The 27,785-nt window shown below is 40.4% G+C and overlaps 1 protein-coding gene across 6 annotated transcripts in view; it reads right to left on the bottom strand.

The window, feature by feature from the left end:
• Positions 1 to 27,785, bottom strand: part of kdm2bb (lysine (K)-specific demethylase 2Bb) — a 254,278-nt gene that overhangs the window by 33,169 nt on the left and 193,324 nt on the right. For all 6 annotated transcript variants that reach the window (XM_063034449.1, XM_063034451.1, XM_063034450.1 and 3 more), the window contains exons 13-15: positions 25,023 to 25,247; positions 19,323 to 19,466; positions 12,686 to 12,772 (exon numbers count right to left, since the gene is read on the bottom strand). In XM_063034449.1, coding sequence (XP_062890519.1) covers positions 12,686 to 12,772; positions 19,323 to 19,466; positions 25,023 to 25,247 — 456 coding nt within the window. The remainder of the gene's footprint in view (positions 1 to 12,685; positions 12,773 to 19,322; positions 19,467 to 25,022; positions 25,248 to 27,785) is intronic.

Here is a 27,785-nt window from a genome sequence, read left to right as displayed (position 1 = left end):
CAACACATGGGAAAAGATCTGAGTTGAGGCTAAGAATTGAATCAGTCCTTGCCCACCAGATTAACCTTTTGGCAAATGGACTAAAATTAGCCTTGCCAGTGAGCTCTGGAAAGGTCACCAGTTCGAACTTTTGGTTAAAGGTACAGAAAGACTAGCCTCTGAAAAGGTAAACAAAATAGAAAATGATTGTTCAAGGGAAAGGAATTGGTTTACTTCATTGGACTAATGACCCTCATTCAAAACTTACTTCCTATCTTTTTAAATTAAGGAACTGTGTGCCCAGAAATACACGAAATTAACAATACAATTTACAATATAAAGGTACATTGAAACCTTCACCGTGACATTAGTTCCTCAACAACGGCAGGCATTTTATGCTGTACTCCTTATCCAAACTAAAAATGCATCTATACAAACTGAAGCATATCTGAGTCATTATTTATTCTGATGAATTGATGTTCCATTGCACTGGCTGCCTTTCAGAGATCTAGGTATGCAAGTTGTCCTAATCTGACTGAATGGAATGCTTTCAAGGATGGATCCACAATACACCTTGCCCACACCAATCAACTGATTCTACCACCTTCTCTAGCAGCATATTCCAGATAATCATCACCCTGTTTGAATATTTTACCCCTCAGAACCCCTTCAAATTTCTCCCCTTACACCTTAAACCTGTGCCCTCAAAATCTTGACTCCTTGCACTGGAAATAAAGTCTACCTATTCTACCTGTGCCCCTTCAATTTCATAAATTCGATGAAGTTACCCCTCAGGAGTAAAACCCACTGTTTATTCGACCTTCCCTGATAATTGCAGCCCTCCATTCTAGGCAACTTCCTGCAAATACCTTGTGCATTCAAAATTCAAGTAAATTTATTATCAAAGTACATATAAGTCACCATATACAATCCTCAGATACGTTTTCTTGTGGACATATTCAGTAAATCCAAGAACCATAATAGAATCAAATGAAAGACTGCACCCAACATGGCGGACAAGCAATCAATGTGCAAAAGACAACAAACAGTGCAAGTAAAAAAGGGAATATATACATCTCAAGAACATACCATAAGATCATAAGATATAGGAGCAGAATTAGGCCATTTGGCCCATGGAGCCTGCTCCGCCATTTCTTCATGGCTGATCCATTTTCCCTCTCAGCCACAATCTCCTGCCTTCTTTCCATATCCCCTCATGCCCTCACCAATCAAGAATCTATCAACCTCTGACTTAAATACACATAAAAACTTGGCCTCCACTGCTGCCTGTAGCAACGAATTCTACAGATTCAACACTCTCTGGTTAAAGAAATTCCTCCTCAATCTCCATTCTAAAAGGACTCCCCTCTTTTCTGTGGCTGTCCCCTCTGGTCTTGGACTCTTCCAGCATAGGAAACATCCTCTCCACATCCATCCTATCAAGGCCTTTCACCATTCGATAGGTTTCAGTGAGGTCACCCTCATTCTTTTGAATTCCAGTGAATACAGACGAAGAGCCATCAAAACCATCATCTTCATAGGACAAGCTATTCAATCCTGGGATCATTTTCGTGAACCTCCTTTGAACTCCCTCTAGCTTCAGCACATCCTAAGATAAGGGGCCTAAACCTGCTCACAATACTCTGTGAGCCCTCACTAGTACTTAATAGAACATTACATCATTGCTTTTATACTCTAGTCCTCTTGAAATGAATGCTAACATTGTAATTGCTGTCGTCACCACTGACTCAACCTGTAAATTAATCTTCAGGGAATCCTGCACAAGGACCTCCAAGTTCCTTTGCACCTCAGTTTTTCGTATTTTCTATCCATTTAGAAAATCGTTAACCCTTTCATTTCTTCTACCAAAGGGCATGAGCATACACTTCCCACACTGTATTCCACCTGCCATTTCTTTGCCCATTCTCCATATCTCTCTAAGTCCTACTGTAGCCTACTTCCTCAAAACCTCCTGTCCCTCCACCGACCTTCATATTGTTTGAAAACTTTGAAAAAAGCCATCAATTCCATCATCCAAATTATTGACATATCATGTAAAAAGAATTGGTCCTAACACGGACCCCTGCGGAACACCACTAGTCACGAGCAGCCAACCAGAAGAGGCTCCCGTAATTCCCACTCTCTGCGTCATGCCAATCAACCACTGTCTTATTCATGCCAGGATCCTTCCTGTAATACAATGGGCTCATAGCTTCTTAAACAGCCTCATGCGTGGCACCTTGTCAAAGGCCTTCTGAAAATCCAAGTAGACAACATCAACCAATTTTCCTTTGTCTATCTTGCTTGTTATTTCTTCTAAGAATTCCAACAGATCTGTCAGGCAAGATTTTCCCATGTTGACTACAGCCTATTTTATCATGTGCCTCCAAGTATCCTGAAACCTCCTCCTTAATAATCCAACATCTTCACAACCACTGAGGTCAGACTAACTGGCCTATAGTTTCCTTTCTTCTACCTCTCTCCCTTCTTGAAGAGTGGAGTGACATTTGCAATTTTCCAGTCTTCTGGAACCATTCCAGAATCCGGTGATTCTTGAAAGATCATTACTGTTGCTGCCACAATCTCTTTAGCCACCTCTTTCAGAACCATGGGGTGTACACCATCTGATCCAGGTGACTTACCTACCTTCAGGCCTTTCAGTTTCCCAAAAGCCTTCTCTCTAGTTATGGTAACTTCACATACTTCATGATCCCTGACACCTGGAACTTCCACCATACTGCTAGTGTCCTCCACAGTGAAGACTGATGCAAAATATTTTGTCCGCCATTTCCTTATCCCCCATTACTAACCCCTCCAACATCACTTTCCAGTGGTCCAATATCCACTCTCGCCTCTTTTACACCTTATGTATCTGAAGAAACTTTTGGTATCCTCTTTAATATTATTGGCTAGCTTACTTTTGCATTCCATCTTTTTCTTCTTAAGGACTTTTTAAGTTGCCTTCTGTTGGTTTTTAAAAGCTTCTCAATCCTCTAACTTTCCACTAATTTTTGCTCTATTATATGCCCTCTCTTTGGTTTTAAGGTAGCTTTGACTTCTCCTGTTAGCCACAGTTGTGTCATCTTTCCTTTAGAATACTTCTTCCTCTTTGGGATGTACACATCCTGTGCCTTCCAAATTGCTTCCAGAAATTCCAGCCATTATTGCTCTGCCGTCATCCTTGTCAATGTTTTTTTCGTATCAATTCTGGCCAATTCCTCTCTCATGACTCTGTAATTCCCTTTACTCCACCTTAATACTGATACATCTGTCTACAGCTTCTTCTCAAATTTCAGGGTGAATTTGATCATATCATGACCACTTGCCCCTAAGGGTTCTTCTACCTTAAGATCCCTAATCAATCATTGCACAACACCCAATCCAGAATACCTGATCCCCTAGTGAGCTCAACCATGAGCTGCTCTAAAAAGCCATCTCGTAGGGACTCTAGAAATTCCCCATCCTGGAATCCAGCACCAACCTGATTTTCCCAATCCACTTGCATATCGAAATCCCCCATGACTATTGTAATTTGTAGGCCACATCCTTACTACTGTTTGGGGGGGGGGGGCTCCATACAACTCCTATCAAGGTCTTTTTACTGTTGCAGTTCCTTAGCTCTACCCACAATGATTCAACACCTTCCGACCCTATGTCACCTCTAATAATTTTGATTTCATTTTTTACCAACAGAGAAACGCCACCCCGTCTGCCCTTCTGCCTGTGTTTTCAATACAGTGTGCATCTCCTTGGACATTAAGCTCCCAGCTATAATCTTCTTTCAGCCACGATTCAGTGATGTTTACATCATACCTACCAATCTGTAACTGTGCTGCAAGTTCATCGACCTTATTCTGTATACTGTTTGCATTCAAATGCAACACCTTCAGTCCTGTGTTCACCCTTTTTGATTTTGTCCATCTTTTACATTGCAACTCATCCTGTTGACTGCAATTTTTTCCCTATCAACAGCCTCGCCTCACTACATATTGCCTCTATTTGTAAACTAGCTACCTCATCTTTAACATTATCTGCCTTTCCTATGATACTTCTTGCATTGAAATACACACAGCTCAGGATACCAGTAACATCAAACTCAACTCTTTGATACCTGACTTTGAGTTCTTACCAACATCTGCCTCCACAACCTCTCCACTAACTGTTCTGGCATTCTGGTTCCCATCCCCCTGTAATTCTAGTTTAAACCCCATGGTGAGCATTAACAAACTTTCCCCCTAGGATATTAGTCCCCCTCCAGTTCAAGTGAAAACTCTCCCTTCTGTATAGGTCCCACCTTCCCTGGAAGAGAGCCCAATGATCCAAAAATGTTATGCCCTCCCTCCTACACCAATTCTTTGACATGTATTGAACTGGATAATCTTCCTAGTTCAGAAACTCACTAGCACCTGGCAAGAGTGGCAATCGAAATCACAACCCTGCCCTTTAACTTAACACTGAACTCCCTGTGCAGAACCTTGTCATTCATCCTACCAATGTTGTTGGTACCCATGTGGACCATGACTTCCAGCTGTTCACCATCCCACTTAAGAATGCCGAGGACTCAATCCGAGATATCCTGGACCCCAGCTTCCAGGAGGCAACGTAACATCTGGGAATCTCTTTCTCGTCCTCAGAACCTCCTGTCCATTCCACTAACTAACGAATCCCTCTTCCCTCCCCTTCCGAGTCACAAAGGCAGACAGTGCCACAGGCCCAACCAATGTGACTTTCCTCCATTAAGTCATCCCCCCGCTACAGCATCCAATCAATGTACCTGTTGCTCAGGGGGATGGCCACAAGGGTACTCTGCACTGGTTCCTTAACCCCTTTCCCCTTCCTGACTGTCACCCAGTTTCCTGTGTCTTGCATTAGAGAGGTGTTAACTACCTCTCTATACGTCCTATCTATCACCCCATCAACCTCGCAAATGATCCAGGGTTCATCCACTTTCAGCTCCAACTCCTTAACGCAGTTTGTTAGAAGCTGCAGCTAGATGCACTTCTGGCAGTTGTAGTCATCAGGGACACCGAACTTCTCCCTGCATCCTGCAAAAACATTCAATTATCCTTCCTGGCATCTCTACTGCACTAGCTGAGCAGATATAAAGAAGAGACAGTCCACCTTATTGAAGCCCTCTCCTCTCAAAACTTCTGATGTCCGGATTGGCCAGTGGTCCAAATACAATGAAGAATGCTTGAAAATAAGTCCATAGGTTGTGGGAACAGTTCGGTATTGGGGCAAAGGAAGTTGAATGAAATTATCCCCTCTGGTTCAAGAACCTGATTGCTACAAGGTAACAACTGTTCCTGAACCTGCTAGTCTGAGTCCTGAGGCTCCTGTAATTTCTTCCTGATGGCAGCAGCAAGAAGAAAGCATGCCTTGGGTGGCGGGGGTCCCTGATGATGGATGCTGATTTCCTGCGACAGCAGTCCAAGTAGCTGTGCTCAATGGAGTGGAGAGCTTTTCTAGTGATGAGCTGAGCCACATCCATCACTTTTTGTAGGATTTTCCATTCAAGGGCATTGGTGTTTCCATGCCAGGCTGTGATGCAGCCAATCAATATACTCTCCATCACACATCTCAAAGTCAAAGTATTAAATTCAGCATGACATCTTTGCAAACTTCTAAGGAAGAAGAGGTGCTGCTGGGCTTTCTTTGAATTACTATTACGTGCTGGGCCCAGGACAGGTCCTCTGAAATGATAACATCAAGGCTACCACAGCCATCCCGCAAAGTGAGGAGCACACTGTACACAATATTACAAATATGGTCTAACCACTGTTTTATACAGCTGCAACACAAGCTTCCAATTCTTATTATCACAGTCTCAGCCTATGAAAGCAAGCATACAAAAGACCACTTCTCCATCCTTCTCTGTGTCGCCATTTTCAGCAAGCTTTGGACTTGCAAACCAATGTCCCTTTGTACTTCACCATTTATGTATCCTATCAGAATCTGACTTTCTAAAATCAAGAGGAGGGAAACCTCACCCTTGTCAGGACTGACAAATTCCAATTGTCACTACTCCACTCAACCTTCCAGCTGATCTATGCCCCTCTGTATCCCTATTCAACCTCCTTCCCTATCCACAACTTCTGAGTAGTCTGTATACTTGTTAATCAAACCATCCACATTCTTATCCACCTCACATATACACTGTATTATATTTAAAAAACACACAGTATATATCTGTGTTACATCAGTTATTTATACAGTTTGAGACAGAAAAATATCCATCCTCTCTACCTTCTGCCTCCCATTACTATTATCATGCCTCAGATCCCTTTTGCCTTAATCTTCTGGACCAGCCCACTGTTCGGGACCTTATTGAAGTCCACGTAAACCAGATCTGCCACTCTAACTTCATTAATTTTCTTCAGTACCTCCACCTGATCTCTGCTACAAGATGTCTCCTCCTAATCAGCCCCTGATTACCCAAGTATACATTAATCGGGTCCATCAGATTCTTCTCCAAAAATTTCTCTATCCACTTTCAAGATTCATTGGCCTATAGTTCCCAGGCTGCTCCCTCTTTGAATTGAGAGACAGCATTAGCTATTGTCCAGTCTTCTGGTATCTCATCTCTAGCTAACGAAGATAAAAAATCCTGTCAGTGCTTCAGCTATCTTCTCCCTTCTTCCCGTAGCATCCCAGGAAAGATCCCGTCAGAACCTGAGATCTTATCCACAATAATACGCACCAATACTTCTATCACTTCCTCTTTCCTGAAATGGAAAGAATATACAGAGCAACCACTTTGACATATACTGCAATGTAACAGTGCACCCCACCCTTCGCTCTTCAAGTGAAGACTGCTGCAAAGTATTTATTTAGGACCTTGCTCATAATGCCACATATAGGTCAGCCCTTCAGCCCCTTGGAAGGCCGACTCTTTTCTTGGCACCCTCTTGCTTCTAATATAAAATTCTAATATATCTTCTTCATCTCCTACTTGCCAAGAATATTTCATGGCCACATTTTGCCCTACTGATTTTATTCTTAACCTTTCTCCTTTAGACTCTATAAACTTCAAAAGGCCTTGGTTGATACCAACATACCTGATGAATGCTTCCTTTAAACCTCCAGCGTCCTTTATTAACTAAGATTCACTAAACTTCCCCTTTCAGGACGTGTTGACTCTGATCTCTTTGCATCTTGCCTTTAAAATGCCTTCTACATGGGACATGGTTTACCTACTCTGCTTCCAATCAACTTACACCAGATCCTGTCTTTCCCCAGTTTTCACGAGGATCAACTTTATCCTTTTCATGCAAGACTCTTTACATGCTGCTTCAAAAAACCTTTTTGGATGCTTTTTACCAATTCTATCCTATCAAACCCCTCGGACTAATGAAATCCCAGTCAATATTTAGAAAGTTAAAATCCCCACCAATACAATTTAATTGCATTTCTAACCTTCTGTGATCTGCCTGCAGATCTCTTCTTCTCATTCCCACTATTGGGAAGTCCGCAGTACAATCTGAAAGTGTTTGCTGCTTTCTTATTCAGTTCTACCCAGAAAGCCTCAAACCGACACCTTCACAGAAGAACATAAGAAATAGGAGCAGCAGTAGGCTATATGGCTCGTTGAGTCTGCTCCACCATTCAATAAGGTCTTGGCTGATCTGGCCGTGGACTCTGCCCACTTGCTTTTTCCGCAGAACCCTTAATTCCCAAACTACACAAAAATCTAACAAACAGCATCTTAAATATACTTAATGATACACTTAAATATACACTGCTTCCCTGGGCAAAGAATTCCACAGATTCATTACTCTCAGGGAAAAGTAGTTTCTATTCATCTGTCTTCAATCTATTCCACTGAGTCTTGAGGCTCTCTCCCCCAGTACTAGTCTCACCTACCACTGTAAACAACTTTATCTATCCAGTTCATAATTTTATGTTTTATGAAATCTTCCTTCGTTCTTCTGAATTCCAGAGAGTACAGTCCCAGCCAACTCAATCTACCTCATTTCCATAATCAACCTGGTGAACCTCCTCAGCAAGGACTCAAGGAAGGAGACCAGAATTGAATGCAGTCATTCAGCTGCACTGTCACCAGTACCCTGTACAGTTGTGGCATAACCTCTCTGCTTTTAAATACAATCCCTCTAGCAGTGAAAGTCAACATTATAACGGTGAGGCCAAGCACAGCTTCAATACCACATTCAAGTTTGTTAACAATACTAATGTCATTGGACAAATCAAAGGAGGTTATAAATCAGCATATAGGATGGTGATTGAAAATCTGGCTGAATGGTGCCACAACAAAAATCTTTAATTCAATGTCAGCAAGACTAAGTAGCTGATTATTAACTTCAGGAAGAGGACACCAGAGGTCTATGAGCCAGTCCTTGGAGGATCAGAGGTTCAGCAACTTTAAATTCCTCGTTGTTATTTCAGCAGATCCATCCTGGGTCCAACATGTAAATGCCATTACAAAGGAAGCACGACAGCTCCTCTACTCCCTTAGAAGTTTGCAAAGTTTCAGCGTGACATCTATAACTTTGACAAACTTGTACAAATGTGTGGTAGAGGGCACGTTGATTGGTTGCATCACATCTCATATGGAGACATCAAAGCGCTTGAGCAGAAAATCCTACAAAAAGTAGTGGATATGGCCAAGTCCATCACAGGTAAAGCCCTCTTCACTCAGTGTTGTTGCAGGAAAGGAGCAGCCATCATTAGGGACCCCCGTCATCCAGCACGTGCTCTCTCCTCACTGCTGCCATCAGGAAGAAAGTATAGGTGCCTCAAGACCCACACTACCAGATCAGGAACAGTTATGATCCCTCAGCCATCAGACTCTTGAACCAGAGGGGATAACTTCACTTGCCCCATCACTGACCTGCTCCTACAACCAATGGGCTCAGTTTCAAGGACTCTTCATCTCATGTTCTCAATATTTATTGCCTCTTTATTTTTTTTTCTTTTGTATCTGCACAGTATGTTATCTTTTGCACATCCATCCTTTCATTGAACCTATTGTGCTTCTTGGCTTTACTGTGTACACCTGCAAAAAAATGAACCTCAGGGTTGTACATTGTGCCATACTTGTACTTTGATAATAAATTTACTTTGAACTTTGAACATTGTAGTTGCTTTAATAGCCTGTTACACCTGCAAACCAACCTTTTGCAATTCATGCACAAGCACACCCATTTCCCTCTGCATGTCAGCATGCTGTAATATCTCACCATTTAGATAATTTTATCATTCCAAAGTGGATAAACTCACATTTACCAATATTGTACTCGATCTGCCAGACCCTTGCCCACTCACTTAGGCTGTCCATATATCAATGCAGACTCTACACAACGTCTGAACAATTTGTTTTTCTACTCAATTTGATGTCAATCGGCAAACTTGGATGTGTTAAACTTGGTCCCCTCTTCCAAATCGTAAAATACTTGGAAAAGAAGCGAGCCCTGCTTCCGTGGTTAAGGAAGCAATGTTTTGTAGATGTGAACACTTATAAAAATAATTATATTTTTTCTTCATCACAGATACAATACATATTGTTTCCCAAAACAGTGCATTACTGATTTACTACTAAAACCATATAGCAAAAAAAAAGGAGGGGTGGGGGCAGGATTATCAGTAACATTTCTGAGTACTGATGAAACGTTCTCCCTGATCAGCAGCAGTCCAACATACCCACCCATTTCAGACGTCTCCTTGCAGGGCAGTTAAACCAACCTATCACCCTATCATGTTCCCCTTTTCTCTCTGCTTGCTCTTCCCAATGATACAAAAACCTCAGCATGTTCTGCTGTACAGTTCTTTAGCTACCTCTTCCTCTGTCCCATCTTCCTGTTTCTTTACAGAACTGTGCAGAAGTCCTGAGCACATATATACAGCTAGGTTGCATAAGATTTTTCCACAGTACTGCAGTAATTTTATATACTGCACTGCTGCCGCAAAAAGACAAATTTAATAACATATGTGAATGATGTTGATGATAACCTGTTTCTGATACAAGTCTCAACTGTGGACTGAGAGTGGGAAGGGGGCAGGGAGAGGGGAATCATGGTTGGGAAAAGAGGAAGGGAGTGGGAAGGGAGTGAGATGCACCAGAGACAACCTCTGAAATGATCAATAAACCAATTTTTAAGACATATTGACTAGCAAGGAAATTACATGATCGGAAGTCAGCAGTACTTCACATATGCTCGATATAATAAACTTATCCCTACCACAGTCAGATTCTTCAAAGTTCAAAGTAAAATTTATTATCAGAGTACATACATACCACCACATACAACCCTGAAATTCTTCTCCTGCAGGCATACTTAGCAAATCTATAGAACAGGAACTATAAATTAAACAAACTGTGCAAACACAGATATAAATAAATAGCAATAAATAATGAGCATGAAATAACAATATAACATCCATCAATATAACAGAGTCCTTACATGAGTGTAGCTATCCCCTTTTGTTCAACAGCCTGATGGTTGAGGGGTAATAATTTTTCTTGAACCTGGTGGTGTGAGTCTTGAAGCACCTGTACCTTCTACCTGATGGCAGCAGCGAGGAAGGAGGTGAGGACCTTTGATGATGGATGCTGCTTTTCTAAGGCAACATTTCATGTAGATGCACACAATGGTTGGGAGGGTTTAACCCATGACGTACTAGGCCAATGCACATTCTCAATTTCATGATCCCCTAGGCCCATTATTGTTTCACTGCAATATATATAATGTTGAATATATTTCAAAGTATTACAAAGAACTGAATCATTAAACACAATCTAAAGGAATATAATATCTCAACTAGAATAAAACTTGATTTATTTAGTCATTAAAATAATTTGGTCCTGATTAAGGGAATTGATAGCCCTGTGTATAATTTTTACTGAACCAACGGAATCTCTATGAATCCAATAAAAATCCCAGATTCCTCATTTAGTAGGCTGGAAAGTATATCAGGTCAAAGATAGCTATTGGGTCCTAACAAAACATTTGCTGCCCATATCTCTATTCCAAAAATCTAGTTACATTTAACAGAAAAGCTCCACACTGCTCATTAACTAAAATCTCAGCCACAGGTCTATCCTTTTCAGAAATATTTACTGCCTTAATCTTCTAAATTAATCTGACATGCACCACCCTGAAATAAAGCTGTTTCCATCCTTCTGGCAGTGAGCTTATTAGCCCACAGCACTATTAGACAAAACCCGTATCTTATTTCCTGGTAAAAACTATCCATGACCTTTAATAGGTGCATTTCACTCACTGTTCTGTATATGATATTACTAGTTTCACATTGATAGAACAAGTGATCGCAGAGACACAGTGGAAAAATGCCGATCTATGGAGGATTAACCATAATTTAGTAAAACTCTCTTGAACAGAACCATGTGCCACATCCATTATTTGCTACAAAACGCACAGCAGCAAAGTCCACGTGTGAGCTAACCAATAAGCAGGTTTGTTCAGATGTTTAAGAGTTAGGCATCTAACTACATGCCCTCTTTGAAAACTGTCATGTGAACATATAGGAACAGTGCCAAACACAGGATTCTATAAGGGATTATGACACCAACATAGTGTCATCAGGATGCATAATCACAACCAGCACAGAAGTATTCAGTGCATCATAAAAGGCTCATGTAAATAAGAACAAACAACAATTTCGCATGGATAGAATTAGCCACACTTTATCATGGCATTTTTAAGAGAAGTTGTTGATTGGCTGAACCAGATAATACTGAATTTCACTGAGAACATCCTCAATTGATGGGTAGAACACAAGCAGTTAAGACTTTATTGGAATTCATATTGGAAATATTTTTTTAAAAAAAAGGTCTCAAAGAAAATATTAGCTTGTCAATAAATTAAGATGCAGTTTCTCTCATAATGATGCACAGTAATGGACTTCCAGGTCCATTACTGGGGGAAGTTTAACAATTTGCAGAGATTTGCATTAATGGTGGGAACTGCAACGGATAGAGAATCATCCTGAGCTTCCATCCTTGCTTTTAAACCAGAGATGCTTACTGTAATTTTAAATCAAGTGGGAAAAGTGCCGGAGGAACAAAGGTCCAGAGAATTTAAAAGGAGTAGGAGTTGAATCTTTGTGAGTTTAAAAAGTGTGGAAGCAGAGATTGGAGAACTTAGAAGGCCCACTGATAGCCTGCAGGAGTATTGACAATAAACTGCGAGTACGGAGTGTATCCAACTGCAAGCAGTGGTTAAGTACACTATAATATGTATTCATTTGGAGTATCCACAAACCTAACAGGTACGTGGATAGTGCATTTAGAGATCTAGCCACACTACAGTCACAACCAATAAGGGAATGAGTGAATGCAAGGTATTGTGAAAGACATGAGGTAGTGCAGTTGCTATCACCACTTTTTAAATGGAGGAGGCGGCTGCTGCCTTTTCAGGTATGCCAAACGTAGAAGCACAGGCAACTCTGATGTGTAGGTGCAAAGTTCAAAAGACAGTTACATTGATAAGATTTCATTATAAGAGAAACAGAGAGATGTTACTACAACTGCAAATGAGATTCCAAGCTGGCTTTTGTCACCCTGATGACCGGCACAGGATTATGTTGAACGTCAGTACCGGATCTAAAGGTCAAATGGTTTTCTTCTACTTCCTTTGTTTTTAAGTGTATAGGGGCAGGGTTAGGTTTGATTACAACAATCCCCTCACAATGCAAGACAGGCCAGAAAGAAAACTCTAGTTAAACTTACTTTCCCTGTTTTACCCTCATGGTTGCACTTTGGACATTCCCAGCAGTTTGGCAACTCTTCATTGACAACTCCATCTCCATCCTGTAGCTGACAAGCAAAGGAAAAAATATCCATTAAAATTGATCATCCTCAAGCAACACAGAAAAGACAGAATGATACTTTGACTACAGAGGAATTTTCAATGGTCTTTTTTAAATCAGAGCAAGAGGTTGAGAGCGAAGAAGTAATCTTAGAGAGAAGTCTTTTTTTTTTAAACACTGCTCGGGGGAAAGAGGCTAGACTGCACTGGCGCGTGACGTAGAGCGCCAAAGGCTAAAAAAAAAGACCACCATATACGGCAGGCGGCGGAGTGAGAGGGAGCAGAGTGGGACGGGCTTTGGCTCAACAGGCTTTGGGGTGAACAGGCAGAGGCGAGGGTAGGTTCCGGTAAGTTTTGTTGTGTTTGTTTAGAGTAGAGAGAATGCGAGGCAGGATGTTGGAATCCTCCTCTCGCAGGATGTGGGAAGTCAAGGAGACCTCTGGTGTCCCTGACAATGACACCTGCAAGAAGTGCATCCAGCTGCAGCTCCTAACAAACCGCATTAGGTAACTGGAGCAGGAGCTGGATGACCTCTGGATCATTCGGGAGAATGAGTTTATAGGTGGTAGCTTCAGGGAGATAGTTACGCCAAAGGAACAGCGCACAGGTAATTGGGTTACCGTCAGGCGAGGGAAGGGGAAAGGGCAGGCAGAGCAGGGTTCCCCTGTGGCCATTCCCCTCAACAACAAGTATACTGATTTGGATACTGTTGGGGGGGGAATGACTTACCTGGGACAAGCTGTGGCAGCCGGATCTCTGGCACTGAGTCTGGTTCTGCAGTGCAGAAGGGAGGGTGGAAGAAGAGGAGAGTGGTAGCGATAGGGGACTCAATAGTTAGAGGTACAGACAGCAGGTTCTGTGGTCGTGACAGAGAATCCCGGATGGTTTGTTGCCTCCTGGGTGCCAGGGTCAGGGATGTCTCTGATCGCATGCACAGCATTCCGAATTGGGAGGGTAATCAGCCAGATGTCATGCGACACATCGATACCAGTGACGTAGGAAGAAAGAATGAGGAAGCCCTGAAGAGAGAGTATAGAGAGCTTGGTAGGAAGTTAAAAAGCAGGACACTGAGGGTAGTAATCTCAGGATTGCTACCTGTGCCACGTGCCAGTGAGGATAAGAATAGGATGCTCTGGCAGATGAACACACGGCTGAGGAACTGGTGTAGGGGGCAGGGTTTCAGATTTCAGGATCGTTGGGACCTCTTCTGGGGCAGGTGGGACCTGTACAAGAGAGACGGGTTACACCTGAACTACAAGGGGACCAATATCCTTGCAGGGAGGTTTGTTAGTGCTTTTGGGGAGGGTTTAAACTAGATTTGCAGGGGGGGTGGGAACCAGAGTGCCAGAGCAGATAGTGGAGCGGGGGTGAAAATAAATGATGTTAAAAGTTCATGCAAAGTCACAAACAGAAGGGTTGTGTGTGGTGGTAATAATCTTCTGAAGTGTGTCTATTTCAATGAAAGTAGTATTGTGGGGAAGGCAGATGAGCTGAGGGCGTGGGTTGACACATGCAATTATGACATTATAGCCATTCGTGAAACTTGGCTACAGGAGGGGCAGGACTGGCAGCTTAATGTTGCAGGATTCCGATGTTTCAGACGTGATAGAGGCAGAGGAATGAAGGGTGAGGGGTGTGGCATTGCTATTCAGGGAAAATGTTACAGCAGTGCTCAGGCAGGACAGATTAAAGGGCTTGTCGACCGAGGCAATATGGGTGGAGCTGAGAAACAGGAAAGGTATGACAACATTAACGGGGTTGTACTATAGACCATCCAATAGTCAGTGGGAATTGGAGGAGCAAATCTGCAGGGAGATAGCAGACAACTGCAGGAAACATAAAGTTGTGACATAAGGGGATTTTAATTTTCCACATATTGATTGGGACTCCCATACTGTTAAAGGTCTCGATGGGTTAGAGTTTGTAAAATGTGTTCAGGAAAGTTTTCTAAATCAATATATAGAGGCACCAACTAGAGGGGATGCAATATTGGATCTCCTGTTAGGAAACGAGTTAGGACAAGTGACGGAAGTGTGTGTAGGGGAACACTTTGGTTCCAGTGATCATAACATCATTAGTTTCAACTTGATCATGGATAAAGATAGATCTGGTCCTCGGGTTGAGGTTCTAAACTGGAAAAAGGCCAAATTTGAAGAAATGAGAAAGGATCTAAAAAGCGTGGATTGGGACAGGTTGTTCTCTAGCAAGGATGTGATTGGTAAGTGGGAGGCCTTCAAAGGAGAAATTTTGAGAGTGCAGAATTTGTATGTTCCTGTCAGGATTAAAGGCAAAGTGAATAAGAATAAGGAACCTTGGTTCTCAAGAGATATTGGAACTCTGATAAAGAAAAAAAAAGAGAGATGTATGACATGTATAGGAAACAGGGAGCAAATAGGTGCTTGAGGAGTATAAAAAGTGCAAAAAAAAACTTATGAAAGAAATCAGGAGGGCTAAAAGAAGACATGAGGTTGCTTTGGCAGTCAAGGTAAGGATAATCCAAAGAGCTTCTACAGGTATATTAAGAGCAAAAGGATAGTAAGGGATAAAATTGGTCCTTTTGAAGATCAGAGTGGTCAGCTATGTATGGAACCAAAAGAAATGGGGGAGATCTTAAATGGGTTTTTTGCATCTGTATTTACTAAGGAAACTGGCATGGAGTCTATGGAAATAAGGCAAACAAGTAGTGAGGTCACGGAACCTACATAGACTGAAGAGGACGCAAACAAGAGGAATTCTGCAGATGCTGGAATTTCAAGCAACACACATAAAAGTTGTTGGTGAATGTAGCAGGCCAGGCAGCATCTCTAGGAAGAGGTACAGTCGACGTTGCTAAAGTCGGAGTTACAGTTGAAGAGGAGGAGGTGCTTGCTATCTTATGGCAAATCAGAGTAGATAAATCCCCAGGACCTGACAGGGTATTTCCTCGGACCTTGAAGGAGACTAGTGTTGAAATTGCAGGGGCCCTGGCAGATATATTTAAAATGTCAGTATCTACCGGTGAGGTGCCAGTGGATTGGAGGATAGCGCACGTTGTTCCGTTGTTTAAAAAAGGCTCTAAAAGTAATCCGGGAAATTAGAGGCCAATAAGTTTGATGTTGGTAGTAGGTAAGTTATTGGAAGGAGTACTGAGAGATAGGATCTACAAGTATTTGGATAGACAGGGACTTATTAGGGAGTGTCAACATGGCTTTGTGCGTGGTAGGTCACGTTTAACCAATCTATCAGAATTTTTAAGACATAGACGTACTTTATTGATCCCGAGGGAAATTGAGTTTCGTTACAGCTGCACCAACCAAGAATAGAGCATAAATACAGAAATACAAAAACCACAAACAATCAAACAACAATATGCAAACTATGCCAGATGGAAATAAGTCCAGGACCAGCCTATTGGCTCAGGATGTCTGACCCTCCACGGGAGGAACTGCAAAGTTTGACGGCCACAGGCAGGAACAACCTCCCATGATACCCAGTGTTGTATCTCGGTGGAATATGGCCGGAGTCCAACAGCAAAAAGTTCAATATCCAGGCTACAAACACGTTCCTCGATCGTAATATGACTAGGATTACACCATCCGTTGTTAACCACAACAGGAAGCCCCAACTCCTTTACGCTTACCGCTCTCAGTGCACTTCCAGTCAGCCTGAACGAGGAGGTTACCAGGAAAGTGGACGAAGGGAAGGCAGTTGATGTTGTCTACATGGACTTCAGTAAGACCTTTGACAAGGTCCCACATGGGAGGTTAGTTAAGAAGATTCAGTCGCTAGGTATACATGGAGAGGTAGTAAATTGGATTAGACACTGGCTCAATGGAAGAAGCCAAAGAGTGGTAGTGGAGGACTGCTTCTCCGAGTGGAGGCCTGTGACTAGTGATGTGCCACAGGGATCAGTGCTGGGTCCATTGTTATTTGTCATCTATATCAATGATCTGGATGATAATGTGGTAAATTGGATCAGCAAATTTGCTGATGATACAATGACTAAAGGAGTAGTAGACAGTGAGGAAGGTTTTCAAAGCTTGCAGAGGGATTTGGACCAGCTTGAAAAATGGCAGATGGAGTTTAATACAGACAAGTGTGAGGTTTTGCACTTTGGAAGGACAAACCAAGGTAGAACATACAAGGTAGATGGTAGGGCACTGAGGAGTGCAGTAAAAAAGAGGGATCTGGGAATACAAATACAAAATTCCCTAAAAGTGGGGTCACAGGTAGATAGGGTCGTAAAGACAGCTTTTGGTACACTGGCCTTTATAAATCTAAGTATTGAGTATAAGAGTTGGAATGTTATGGTAAGGTTGTATAAGGCATTGGTGAGGCCGAATTTGGAGTATTCTGTGCAGTTTTGGTCACCAAATCACAGGAAGGATATTAATAAGGTTGAAAGAGTGCAGAGAAGGTTTACAAGGATGTTGCCAGGACTTGAGAAACTGAGCTACAGAGAAAGGTTGAATAGGTTAGGACTTTATTCCCTGAAGCATAGAAGAATGAGGGGAGATTTGATAGAGGTATATAAAATTATGATGGGTATAGATAGAGTGAATGCAAGCAGGCTTTTTCCACTGAGGCTAGGGGAGAGAAAAACCAGAGGACATGAGTTAAGGGTGAAGGGGGAAAAGTTTAAAGGGAACATTAGGGGGGGCTTCTCCACACAGAGAGTGGTGGGAGTGTGGAATGAGCTGCCAGATGAAGTGGTAAATGCGGGCTCACTTTTAACACTTAAGGAAAAACTTGGACAGGTACATGGATGAGAGGTGTATGGAGGGATATGGTCCAGGTGCAGGTCAGTGGGACTAGGCAGAAAAATGGTTTGGCACAGCCAAGAAAGGCCAAGAGGCCTGCTTCTGTGCTGTAACGTACTATAGTTCTAAAATATAAAGAAAGCAACTGATAAATAATTCAGCATAATATTCACCATGTAATGGTAACATGATCTGATTACTAAGGTTTGGTATCCAGAGAAGAAAACAAACAGGTCACAGGACTACATTTCAAACCGCATAGTTTTAAAATTATGAATCATGGCTGCAGCCAAATCACATACCATTTTCTAGAGGTAGAGTGATAGGGACTCAAATACAGGTAATTTTAAAGCTCTAAAAACACTTAAAAAAAAAAAAGAGGATTAAAATGGTGACCTATTGACAATGGTGAGGTTGCAGGAGCCAGACTATTTTAAGAATCAGAAAAATACTTCATGATCAAGAAAGAAAAATGGGGCTATAGCATAATTATTTAGAGTAATGAAGACTGAGTGGGAGTTTATATAGCTCTAAAATCTGCTTAACCAGTTGGTTTATGAATAAAATTACAATGTTGAACAATACTAGCTTAAACAATAACTCTGAATTGGCGAAAATAAAAACATTGTATACTGTATTTGGAATTTCTCAATTTAACATACAGAAAACAAATACATTTCACAAACAAAATGAGTGTTTCAGTTCACAAATCATTTGGTACATGAGCCTAATTACAAAATGTCTCACATCAGTGTCTTTAACCAATTTGTTTTAAATTAATTTCTTCTGGTGTGGAACACAAAGTGTCATAAGTTTCAGGTCATATTTCTGAGTTCCAGTCCAGAATACACACTTCTCCAAATCTCAGATCAAAGCCAATTCTCAGTTAAACATAAAATGCATTTGAATCTGAATAATTTATCAGTTCTCCCCAAAAATATAGCAGTATGTCAAATGGATTTTTTTTTAAAAATGCATGTAATATGTTCAGAGCAGATATAAGACCACAGATATAGGAGCAAAATAACACCATTCAGCCAAGTCTGCATTGACATTCAATCATGGCTGTGATTTTTTAAGATCCCGCTCTCCTGCCTTCTCCCTGTAACCCTTAACCAATCAAATACCTATCTCTGCCTTAAATTAACCCAAGGACTTGGTCTTCACAGCCCTCTGTGGCAATGATTTCCACAGACTCACCACCAACTGGCTGAAGGAACTCTTACTCACTTCAATTTTAAAGGGATGTCCCTTTATTCTGATGCTTTGTCCTTGGATCTTTGACTCCCCTATTGCCGGAAACATCCTCTCCACATGTGGTAATTTAGTAAAGTGAAGGGATTTTATTTAACTGTTAATCTCTATAACTGGATGTTATGATTAAAAAAGTAAGTATTTAATTATGCAGTCATAAATAGATTTACATATAGACTCTGCTTTAGATCAACCTCACATAAGATAATTTAATTCTTCTTCCTTCCTCATCCCCATGACTATTGTGATCTATTTCAACTTTGAATATGCTTTATAAATGCAAGTTGTTGATGAGTTGAAAGCTAATTACTCATAAAATGCCATGTGATGATCAAAACACCGCAGTAAAAGCCTAAATTTCAATTTAAATATCTATAGATTCTACTTGATGCTGAAATTCTTGGATTATTTTTGAGGCATTTCCTTCCAATTTCTTTTTAAATGTAATTGACAGTCTGGTGGAACTCATTACTCAAATTATAGATGAAAAAAAAACCAGCAAAAGGATAAGATTAGTGGCAAGTGGGGGTGGGGGGAAGAGGAAAATCAACTTTGACTATTTTACCTTTAAGCAGCCAGGATGCACAATTTCATTACAAATGGAGCATTCCATCAGCATGAAATTGAACTTTGCCTCCTCTTCTTCCACAGTGTCCTCTTTTCCTGCTTCTCCACAGATAAGACAGACTGCTGTGTGTGGCAGGACTGGCTGCAGAGAAAAGAGATACTTAGTTTAAAAATCCTGTTTGTGGTACTTCTCATCAAGACCAACCATAATTATTCCCATTCCACTTCAGTATCATCTCTGTAGATCCAGACTCCCATTTTTCTGGATAAGTATCTCTAACATAGTATGCTTTAAAACAAGTAGCTCTTTTACAATCCCTTAACCTTAAACGAAAGTCAAGAAAACTGCAGATGCTGGTAATTTAATATAAAACAGATACCCTTCATCGGAACCTTAAGTTCACTTTCACTCCAAGGTACTTTAAAAATTTTCCCTGGTACTTTTATTTCCTACAGTCTGTATCTATCTTACTGATTTTCCCCTACTTACATTTCCTGGCAAGTATTTTGTCTTTAATTTGTCTGACGGAATGATACAGACAAATCTTTGTGCAAAACTCACATCAAGATGTGCAGATAATTCTTGTGGTTCTCAATTGCTCTGCACACTCAATTCTAAATGAGGTTCAAGAAACTATAAAAATATATAGGTCTGCATCATTTTGGCTAGACTTGCTTCTAAGTTTGCTGCCATTGTCATTTCATTGTACCAAATCTCTTGCACTTTTCAATGCTCATTCATGTCCTACCATGAGCTGGCTGAATTTTAAATTCCTGTTCTTGCTTGCAATTCTCTCCACGGCTTCTCGCCAATATAGCTTTGCAATCTTGTCTAGCTCTTTGTGCTAGCTCTGCAGTGACACCTTTCTCCACTCAGACATTAATGAGCTCTCCACCCCATCATTTAGCCAACTTTAAAAACCAACTTTTAACATCCTTGATGGACAATAACGCAGTTACTTTCAATATTTCGTATCCTTCTGTCTCACTGTGTTGAATGCAGTTTGTTGTAGGAAAGTGGGAGATCGCTCTCCTGAAAGTGAAGGCAAAGCAAAGGCAACATACAGGAACTTTTATTTTGGTTTTAACTTCATCGTGCTGTTGCAAAAATTTCAAAGCATTAGCATTAGTCTCAGTGAAAAGAATGCTCACTGTTAAACACTCAGTAAAATTTCACCAGTGCTGCGACTCAGTCTACTGGAGAGAATATTTATAGAAAATAAATAGCGAGTATTTCAACAATTTTGAACATCAAGTTGCAAAACCCTTTAGCTATGTCTTAATCACTAAATGCTGCAAAATACTTTCAAATTAAGTGACATTAGCGATGGTTATGACAGTTATGGATTTTTTTTATGTTGAGCAAATACAGCAGGACGGTAATAGAATGAAGGCATTCAATGAATCATTTACCCCATTCAACTACAAACTCTTGTTCATTGAACACTATTTAACACTCAGATTACACAATTAGAGATTTATTGAATTAGAGAGAATTCCTGGCTTCATTGTTATCATGGAAGTGCATGATATACAAATTAAAATAACCACACGTGTTCCAATGTGGGAGCAAACTCACTGAATTTGGACCCGAGGGAACTTAGCATTAAACACGAATGCATCTGGTTGCCCTTATGCATTTTTTTGATTTACCCGATTTTCATCACGAGTTCTGGGCCAACAGCAGGATTATTGACAATGGTTCTGTTTTGTAAGAAATTAGAAAAAAAATGCTCAGGAGGGAAATGTTTAAAGTGTTAGCTGCAATTTAATGAACTAATCATTTATATGATAATACGGATGGATGCCAACCGTTGTAAAACATCTCTTTACAGGCTCTACTTGGTAGCTGCTCCCGTGGGATATGAAAGAAAGTATGACCCCTTTACCACAAGAAAGCTTTATGCATGAGGAACCAGGGAACTGAGTTAATTCTGCTGATAATTACTACTGAAAGAATCCATTATTTAATATAACGTCAGCAGTTGCCATTCTGGTACACTAAAACAAAAAACAGAGCATTTTTAAAAATGGTCACAGTTAAGGAAATGTTCAAAGGGACTTCAGACTTCTATAACAATCACCTAAAGCTAAAATGCAGCTGCAGAACTTAATGGTGAAAGGATTTGAGTATAGCTGTAAAGGAATCATACTGCAATTATATAGGGCCATACTGAAAGTACTGCATACAGTTAGGCCTCTTCCTCTACAGGACACACTTGCCATAGACAAAGTGCAGCAAACATTCACTAAACTTGGAATGGCCAACTGGTCATGAGAAACTGAGCGGATTAGACTAAAATTCTTAAAGGGCTTGATAGGGTGGAATCAGGAAGAGTCCCTTGGTTAATGAGTCAAGAACTGAGAGTAGGCTTTTTAGGACTTAAATAATGAGAAATGTCTTCACTCATTAGCATGATGAAGCTTGAAATTCTCAGGCACAGACCTGTGGATGCTCATTCTCCGAATTCATTCAAAACATAGTTTGATGGATTCCTGGAATATTAAAAGAATTAAGGAACATGGCAACAGTGCAGAAAAATGCTTTTTAGACCTATCATGATTGGAGCAGCAGGCTAGGAAGGTGAGATGGCTTATTGCTGTTCCTAATTCTCATGGCTTTTTTTTATTACATCACTATCACAATCGCTCATTTATACTGTTTATTTATTTCTAATAAAGGTGAAAATTAATGTCAACAGAAATTCCAAATCACATTATATTTTATTTGCAAGTTCTTGATATTGATAACAGCCAACATTTGGCTCATTGTGCTTGATTTACTTTTTTAAAAAACCCAATTAGTTCTATTCAACTACTTTTACCTATATCCCTGCAAATGTTACTATGATAATGCTTCAACTACAGAGCAAATATTTTCCCAAGTGACTTTGATAATAACGTTGCCTAAAACATTAATTCCATTTGAAACCTAACCGATCAGGTAGGTATCTTTTTGGCATTTAAAAATAGTTTTTCTGAAAAAGATCCATGAAAGCAATTTTCTGGTTGTTCAAATTTTTCCAAGTCACTGAAAATACACCAATTTGTCATTTATGAAGGGAGGCAGAAAAAGTGGAAGATTATTTTAACTATTCTCACCAGTTTACGAAGTTTTAAAGAGCCTGAGAACAGGAATTTAATAAAACATAGGAGTGCAAGGGAAGAAAGGAGAGATTGGAACCCTGACCAGTAATAACTGTAGGGTAAAATTTAGAGACGATGCAAATTTTTGTGATGTTCTTTCTGACAAAGTCTCTGATTTATGCAAACTGTCCAGGTTCACTCATTGGAAAGGCAAAGATGGAGTATTACAAATGACATCAAGTGCCCTTAGATAGAGGAAACGATGGGATAAATTTTAACTTGGGATATTCCTGGTCGTTATTGTCTGATACACATTGGAAAAGCATTGGATAAGGAAAAGACATAGCTCTATGCAATGCCTGTCAAGGGATGAATAACCAGTTAATCGAAGTAGGCACATGCATGGGGAACACCAATTTTAATAGATTGTAGGACTTCTTTGAGATGTTGGGTTGTTAAGTTTCCCAAACATTAAATAGCTGGCCCTTCTGATGCTACTGACAAGATAAAAGTTTAATTATAATGCAAATTAACAAAGAGTTCATTCAACTGTAGAGTGAGTGTTTGCAGTCAGAAACAGCTGTATCAAGCAGAGTAACTGCCGCATCTTAGGCACCAGCATTTTCTTTCTTCTTCAATAATGCTTTAAATTCTTAAGTAGACTTTTATATACACCTTAAACAATTGTTTAATATAAGGACTTCATTCATTTTAATTTTTTTATTTTTAAGAGTTAGTTGTCTTCCTTCAAAACAGCCAAAACCTAAACATGATGTGTATGTTAATGGCTACTTATCAACTTACATGTTAATGTTGTCCACTGTTAGTACACGTGGTCACTACCTGCTCCAACTTACAACTAAAAGTAGGGCCTTGGACATTGCTCTGAAAGATCAACTGTTGTGATATATCACTTCACCAGATACACAGCATTCCATTTGTCCTATCCATGCCTCCCTCAATGACTCAGTAACTTACAGCTAAACTGTTTCTCTTCATTCTTAGTTTTATTAAAATGGCTTTAACCTGCAGTTTTATCTGTTTCTCTTTCAACAGATGCTTGCCTGATTTGTTCTCCAATCTCATAGGCATTTTAAAATTGTTTTGCTGATAAAGATGCATGAAAGCATATTTCAGATTCCTCAAATTTTCCCAAATCTGTGAAAATACTTCAGTTTGTTATATTTTTGAAGGGAGGCAGTAAAAGTGGGAGATTATTTTAATTATTCTCACCAGTTTAAATTACACAGTAATTGCTAAGTATTTCCAGCAGTCTGTATTTCAGGCTTCCAAATTCAGCTTTTTTTTTGATATTCAGTATTAAATGTCAGTCTTCACTTTTTTTTTTATAAATGATACTCTGCAATAAAATAGATCTGGTAACTAATCAGGGTACCAGGAGATGCCTACACAAGCTAACAGTGACTGGGCTTTTTTTTAAAAACAAAACTGAGAATTAAAGACTATCTAACCATTTGCTACTTAGCTTCACTGACATTTTACATGAATAATTTCCAACTTCTTGTTAATTCAGTGGATAGTCAAGTAACCGGGAGACCTGTTATTCCACAGTGGTCAGGTATGCTTTGATAGTTTTAAGGTCAGTTTGAACTGAAGTAAAATGCTCAGATTTTAATTTGATTGAAGGAGTGGAATATTTATGGATATGCTCACTATCACTGAAACATACTGTGACCTTTATGCCAAAGGTTATTAATCCATTCTGGAGCAGCTGGAATTATAAGAAAAGTCCAAACAATGGAGCTCAAAAGGGTTCCTGTCATTTTTTATATTTATTAACATATACGTGTAATGCCCTGGTTAAGGTTTCTACTCCTATGCTGTGGAGTATTTCATTTTAGTAGTTTCTGTAAAAACAGTGTGTCCTGCTGGTAGAATGTTTTGGCTTTGGCTAAAGGGGCCATGTTGTTCAACTTAGGAATGTTGTGTCAGCCAATCAGGATAATGGGATCAAGAGAAGGTTCTAGAGAGAGAGAGAGATTTGCGATGGACAGTGGTATGGTTCATGGCCTTTTGGCGGGAGAGGCAAAGAGAAGATCGGAAAGACGCCTGTAGGATTTGATCCAACGGGAATATGCTATTGCAAGAAGTGCTTCACGAGATGAAAGAGTCCAAGATGGGAAGTTCTACTGGTGATTGGTGATGAGAATTCAGCGCTCTGAGTAGCGGTTATACCCAGCTTTTGGAAGAGATGAGCTCCAATGGTCACATACATATTTAGACTGGTCTAATCGTAATAGACTTTCTCTTAATAACTGTTTGATAAAACTGAAATTGGTAAATATACTTTCTTTATAATTTTATGCTGGTATAGGATTTGTCATTTCCTGGCAACCATTAACTGTCTATGGGCAATATTTACACAGCATTCACTCAAATCCAGACTCGTTGATCGGAACATCCCAACTTCCCAGTTTTGTTGATCCCCAAGTTAAAACAACCCTAGATGTATATTGTTGTCAAGGTGGCCTTCTCACCACTGAGCCATGTGTATGTTAACAGAGTTAGCTATTGACCCAAGTTTACTTACAAGCCTCGCGAGGGGGTTACACAGACAATTATATGGAAACGTTTCAGCATTGTGACTTACTGCAATGCACTGTCTCATGATACAGGATTGCTTCATCCTCCCTGGTCCTCCAAATTTCTTCATATCCTTGCAGAAATGGCATTTGCCACATTCGGTTCTTAAACATGCCTCGCATTTCCGACATCTTGTTCTCCTCCTACGTGCTCCAGCTGTAGCTCTGTTAGCAGCGAGCTTCACTGCTGCAGAGGTTCCAAGCTTTCCTTTTGGCCGGCCTACTGTCCTATGCTGTAAATAATCAAAACAAATTTGAATTAGCTCGGTTTGTTCAAATCTTTACAGTTCTATTTTCTAGGTCTATATGCAGAACTACAGAAATGAATTGGTTGGAAAATGCTTGTGGAATTGCTTTGGCAGCTGTACATATATATGGGAGAAGCATGGAGAAAGAATATTCTTTAAGGACAAGTGGAATAAAATTTAATATGCTAACTTAGGAATGACATGGTTGGAGAAATATTAAAAGAACTGAAGATAGGAGGATGGATCAATGTACTATTATGCCTCTACAGCACCTTCAGAAAACAGCTGGCAATAGCTTACAAACACAAGAAAGTCTGCAGATGCTGGAAATCTAAAGCAACACACAAAAAATGCTGGAGGAATTCAGCAGGTCAGGCAGCATCCATGGAAAAAGAGTATGCAGTCATGTTTTAGGATGAGACTCTGCTTCAGAACTGAGGAAGTGTCACTGCACAAAATGTCGACCATTTACTCTTTACCATAGACGCTGCCTGACGTGCTGGGTTCCTCCAGCATTTTGTGGCAATAGGCTAACTAGCAGTCCAATATCAATTACTTACTGACAGGACAGCACCTGACTGACTGAACACCTAGAAATGTATGCTACCTAAATTCTTCAAAACTAGGCAAAGGTACAACAAATCTGCCACAGTATTTTACCTGACAAAGGTTTCATCAATGTATTTCTTAACTGCTAGGTTTTGCCTCTACTGGGAAAATCATGGCAAGTAATCTCAGACACAGGAATCACAGTCAGAAATTACGAGGAGTATCAATCCCTCATGAAAGAAAGCGAGCACATAAAAGGTGAAATGAAGTAATTTTCCTTTTTCATCAGAATCTTGAAAAACACATTGCTAATTTTCTAAACACAAGAGACTCTGCAGATGCTGGGTCTAGCGTAATACATACAAAATACTGGAGGAACTCTGTATCAAAGCTTAAGTACTCCCCTTTCCCCTTGGAATTCATTCCTCCCCTTGAAGTTGCTTAAAATTAAAAGTAAGAAGAAATACATGATTTTGAAAGCTTGAAATGTGATGGGTAGCCCAGGGTCAGGTGGTTCTGAAGTTGGAATCCTGTGTGAGCAGGAGAAACAAGGGTCGATGACCCTCTGGGTTTGCGAATCAGTGTGCCCAGAGTGCGGGGACTAATGTTTGTGGTCCTGTGGTCAGCGAATCCAGAGTTCGAGATCTGGGTATTTGGTAACTGGTGGTCCTATAGCTGATGCCAAGGATTGAATCAAAAGTCCACAAGTCAAGGTCCGTTGCCAGAACTTCTGCTCTGCAAATCTCAGTAAGTCTGCTGAGGCATTCAAAAGCCCAATGTCTGCATCTCTGCATCCGAATCAGAACCAACTGGGGGCTGAAGAATATGGACTAACTTGGAGTTATAGGACTGTGTATGTGTGAGAGTCGGAGAGAAGAACAGGGCTTGTTTCTGCTGTTGTTGTTTTGTTGCTTGTTGCATTGTGTTGTTCTGTTACGTTGGCACTGGAATATGTGGCAACACTTGCTGCCTGCCCCCAACACACCCTTTGGGTGTGCAGGTTAACACAAACGACACAGTTCACTGTACAAGTAATAATTAAACTAGAATTCTGGGTGTGTAAACCAAGAAAGGTGACCAAAAGCTGTTCATTTCAGATTTTTTAAATTGAAAACAAAACGACTCACAGTATGAGGACTTTGGGATTCAATATGCATTCCTATTATTAGCTATAAACTATACAACATTGTTTATTTCCTGTCGATCAAAACACACTTCCTATGTCAAATCTATTCAGTTGCAGTTTCCTGCCAAATTTCTTGCAGCTGAATGAGATGCAACTTACAGTTGGAGCTGTTTCTAGGTCACAGAGGCACAAGAGAAAGAGCTGAATGCAGTCAGCCTGCATAAGGTAGCTTGCCCCAAGCCTGCAAATAATATTACCAATATATGGATGATGTCAATGACAGAACCAGGGATAAATCCATACAAAGCTTTATAGCCATGAGCAGATAATTCGTTTATAGAGTTATATGGATGTTTTCAATTGAGTAGAAATTGAGCCAATGTCAGGACAACCCCCTGGAGATGGGCAATATAAATTTGTCTAAAGCAAAAGCTAGCATATTTATAAGCTAAACAAGAAGGCACTACAAGTAGTCATCTTTTTCTTTAAATGGACCATGAAGTGTGTAAATGCCTTAAACTAGTGTCTGCTTTGGTGCTTTCTTCCAGATGATGGGCTTCCCTACCACCACTCTCCCTGACTCTTTCCTCTCTTCCACACTCCTGCCAGGATTCTCTTCTACACTCGACAGGATGTTCACTGGCATCAGATCCTTCCCTTGTACAAACTGAAGTTTATTAGCAATTTCCATCATTCATCCTTAAATGATACCCTAATCAATTCAAATACTCCCATCAACTCCGGGTATTTCGAACAGGAGACCCAATCTGAATCAAAACGGTGCAGGATGTTAGGCACCACTCCAGTCACTTTAGCACATTGCAAAGAAGACAAAGTGTGGGCAAAAT

Source organism: Mobula hypostoma, chromosome 27 (assembly GCF_963921235.1).
Source record: "Mobula hypostoma chromosome 27, sMobHyp1.1, whole genome shotgun sequence".
In the NCBI taxonomy this organism is placed as follows: Eukaryota; Metazoa; Chordata; class Chondrichthyes; order Myliobatiformes; family Myliobatidae; genus Mobula; species Mobula hypostoma.
Note: the sequence above shows the minus strand (reverse complement) of the source record. Positions and strands in the feature narration are given on the sequence as shown.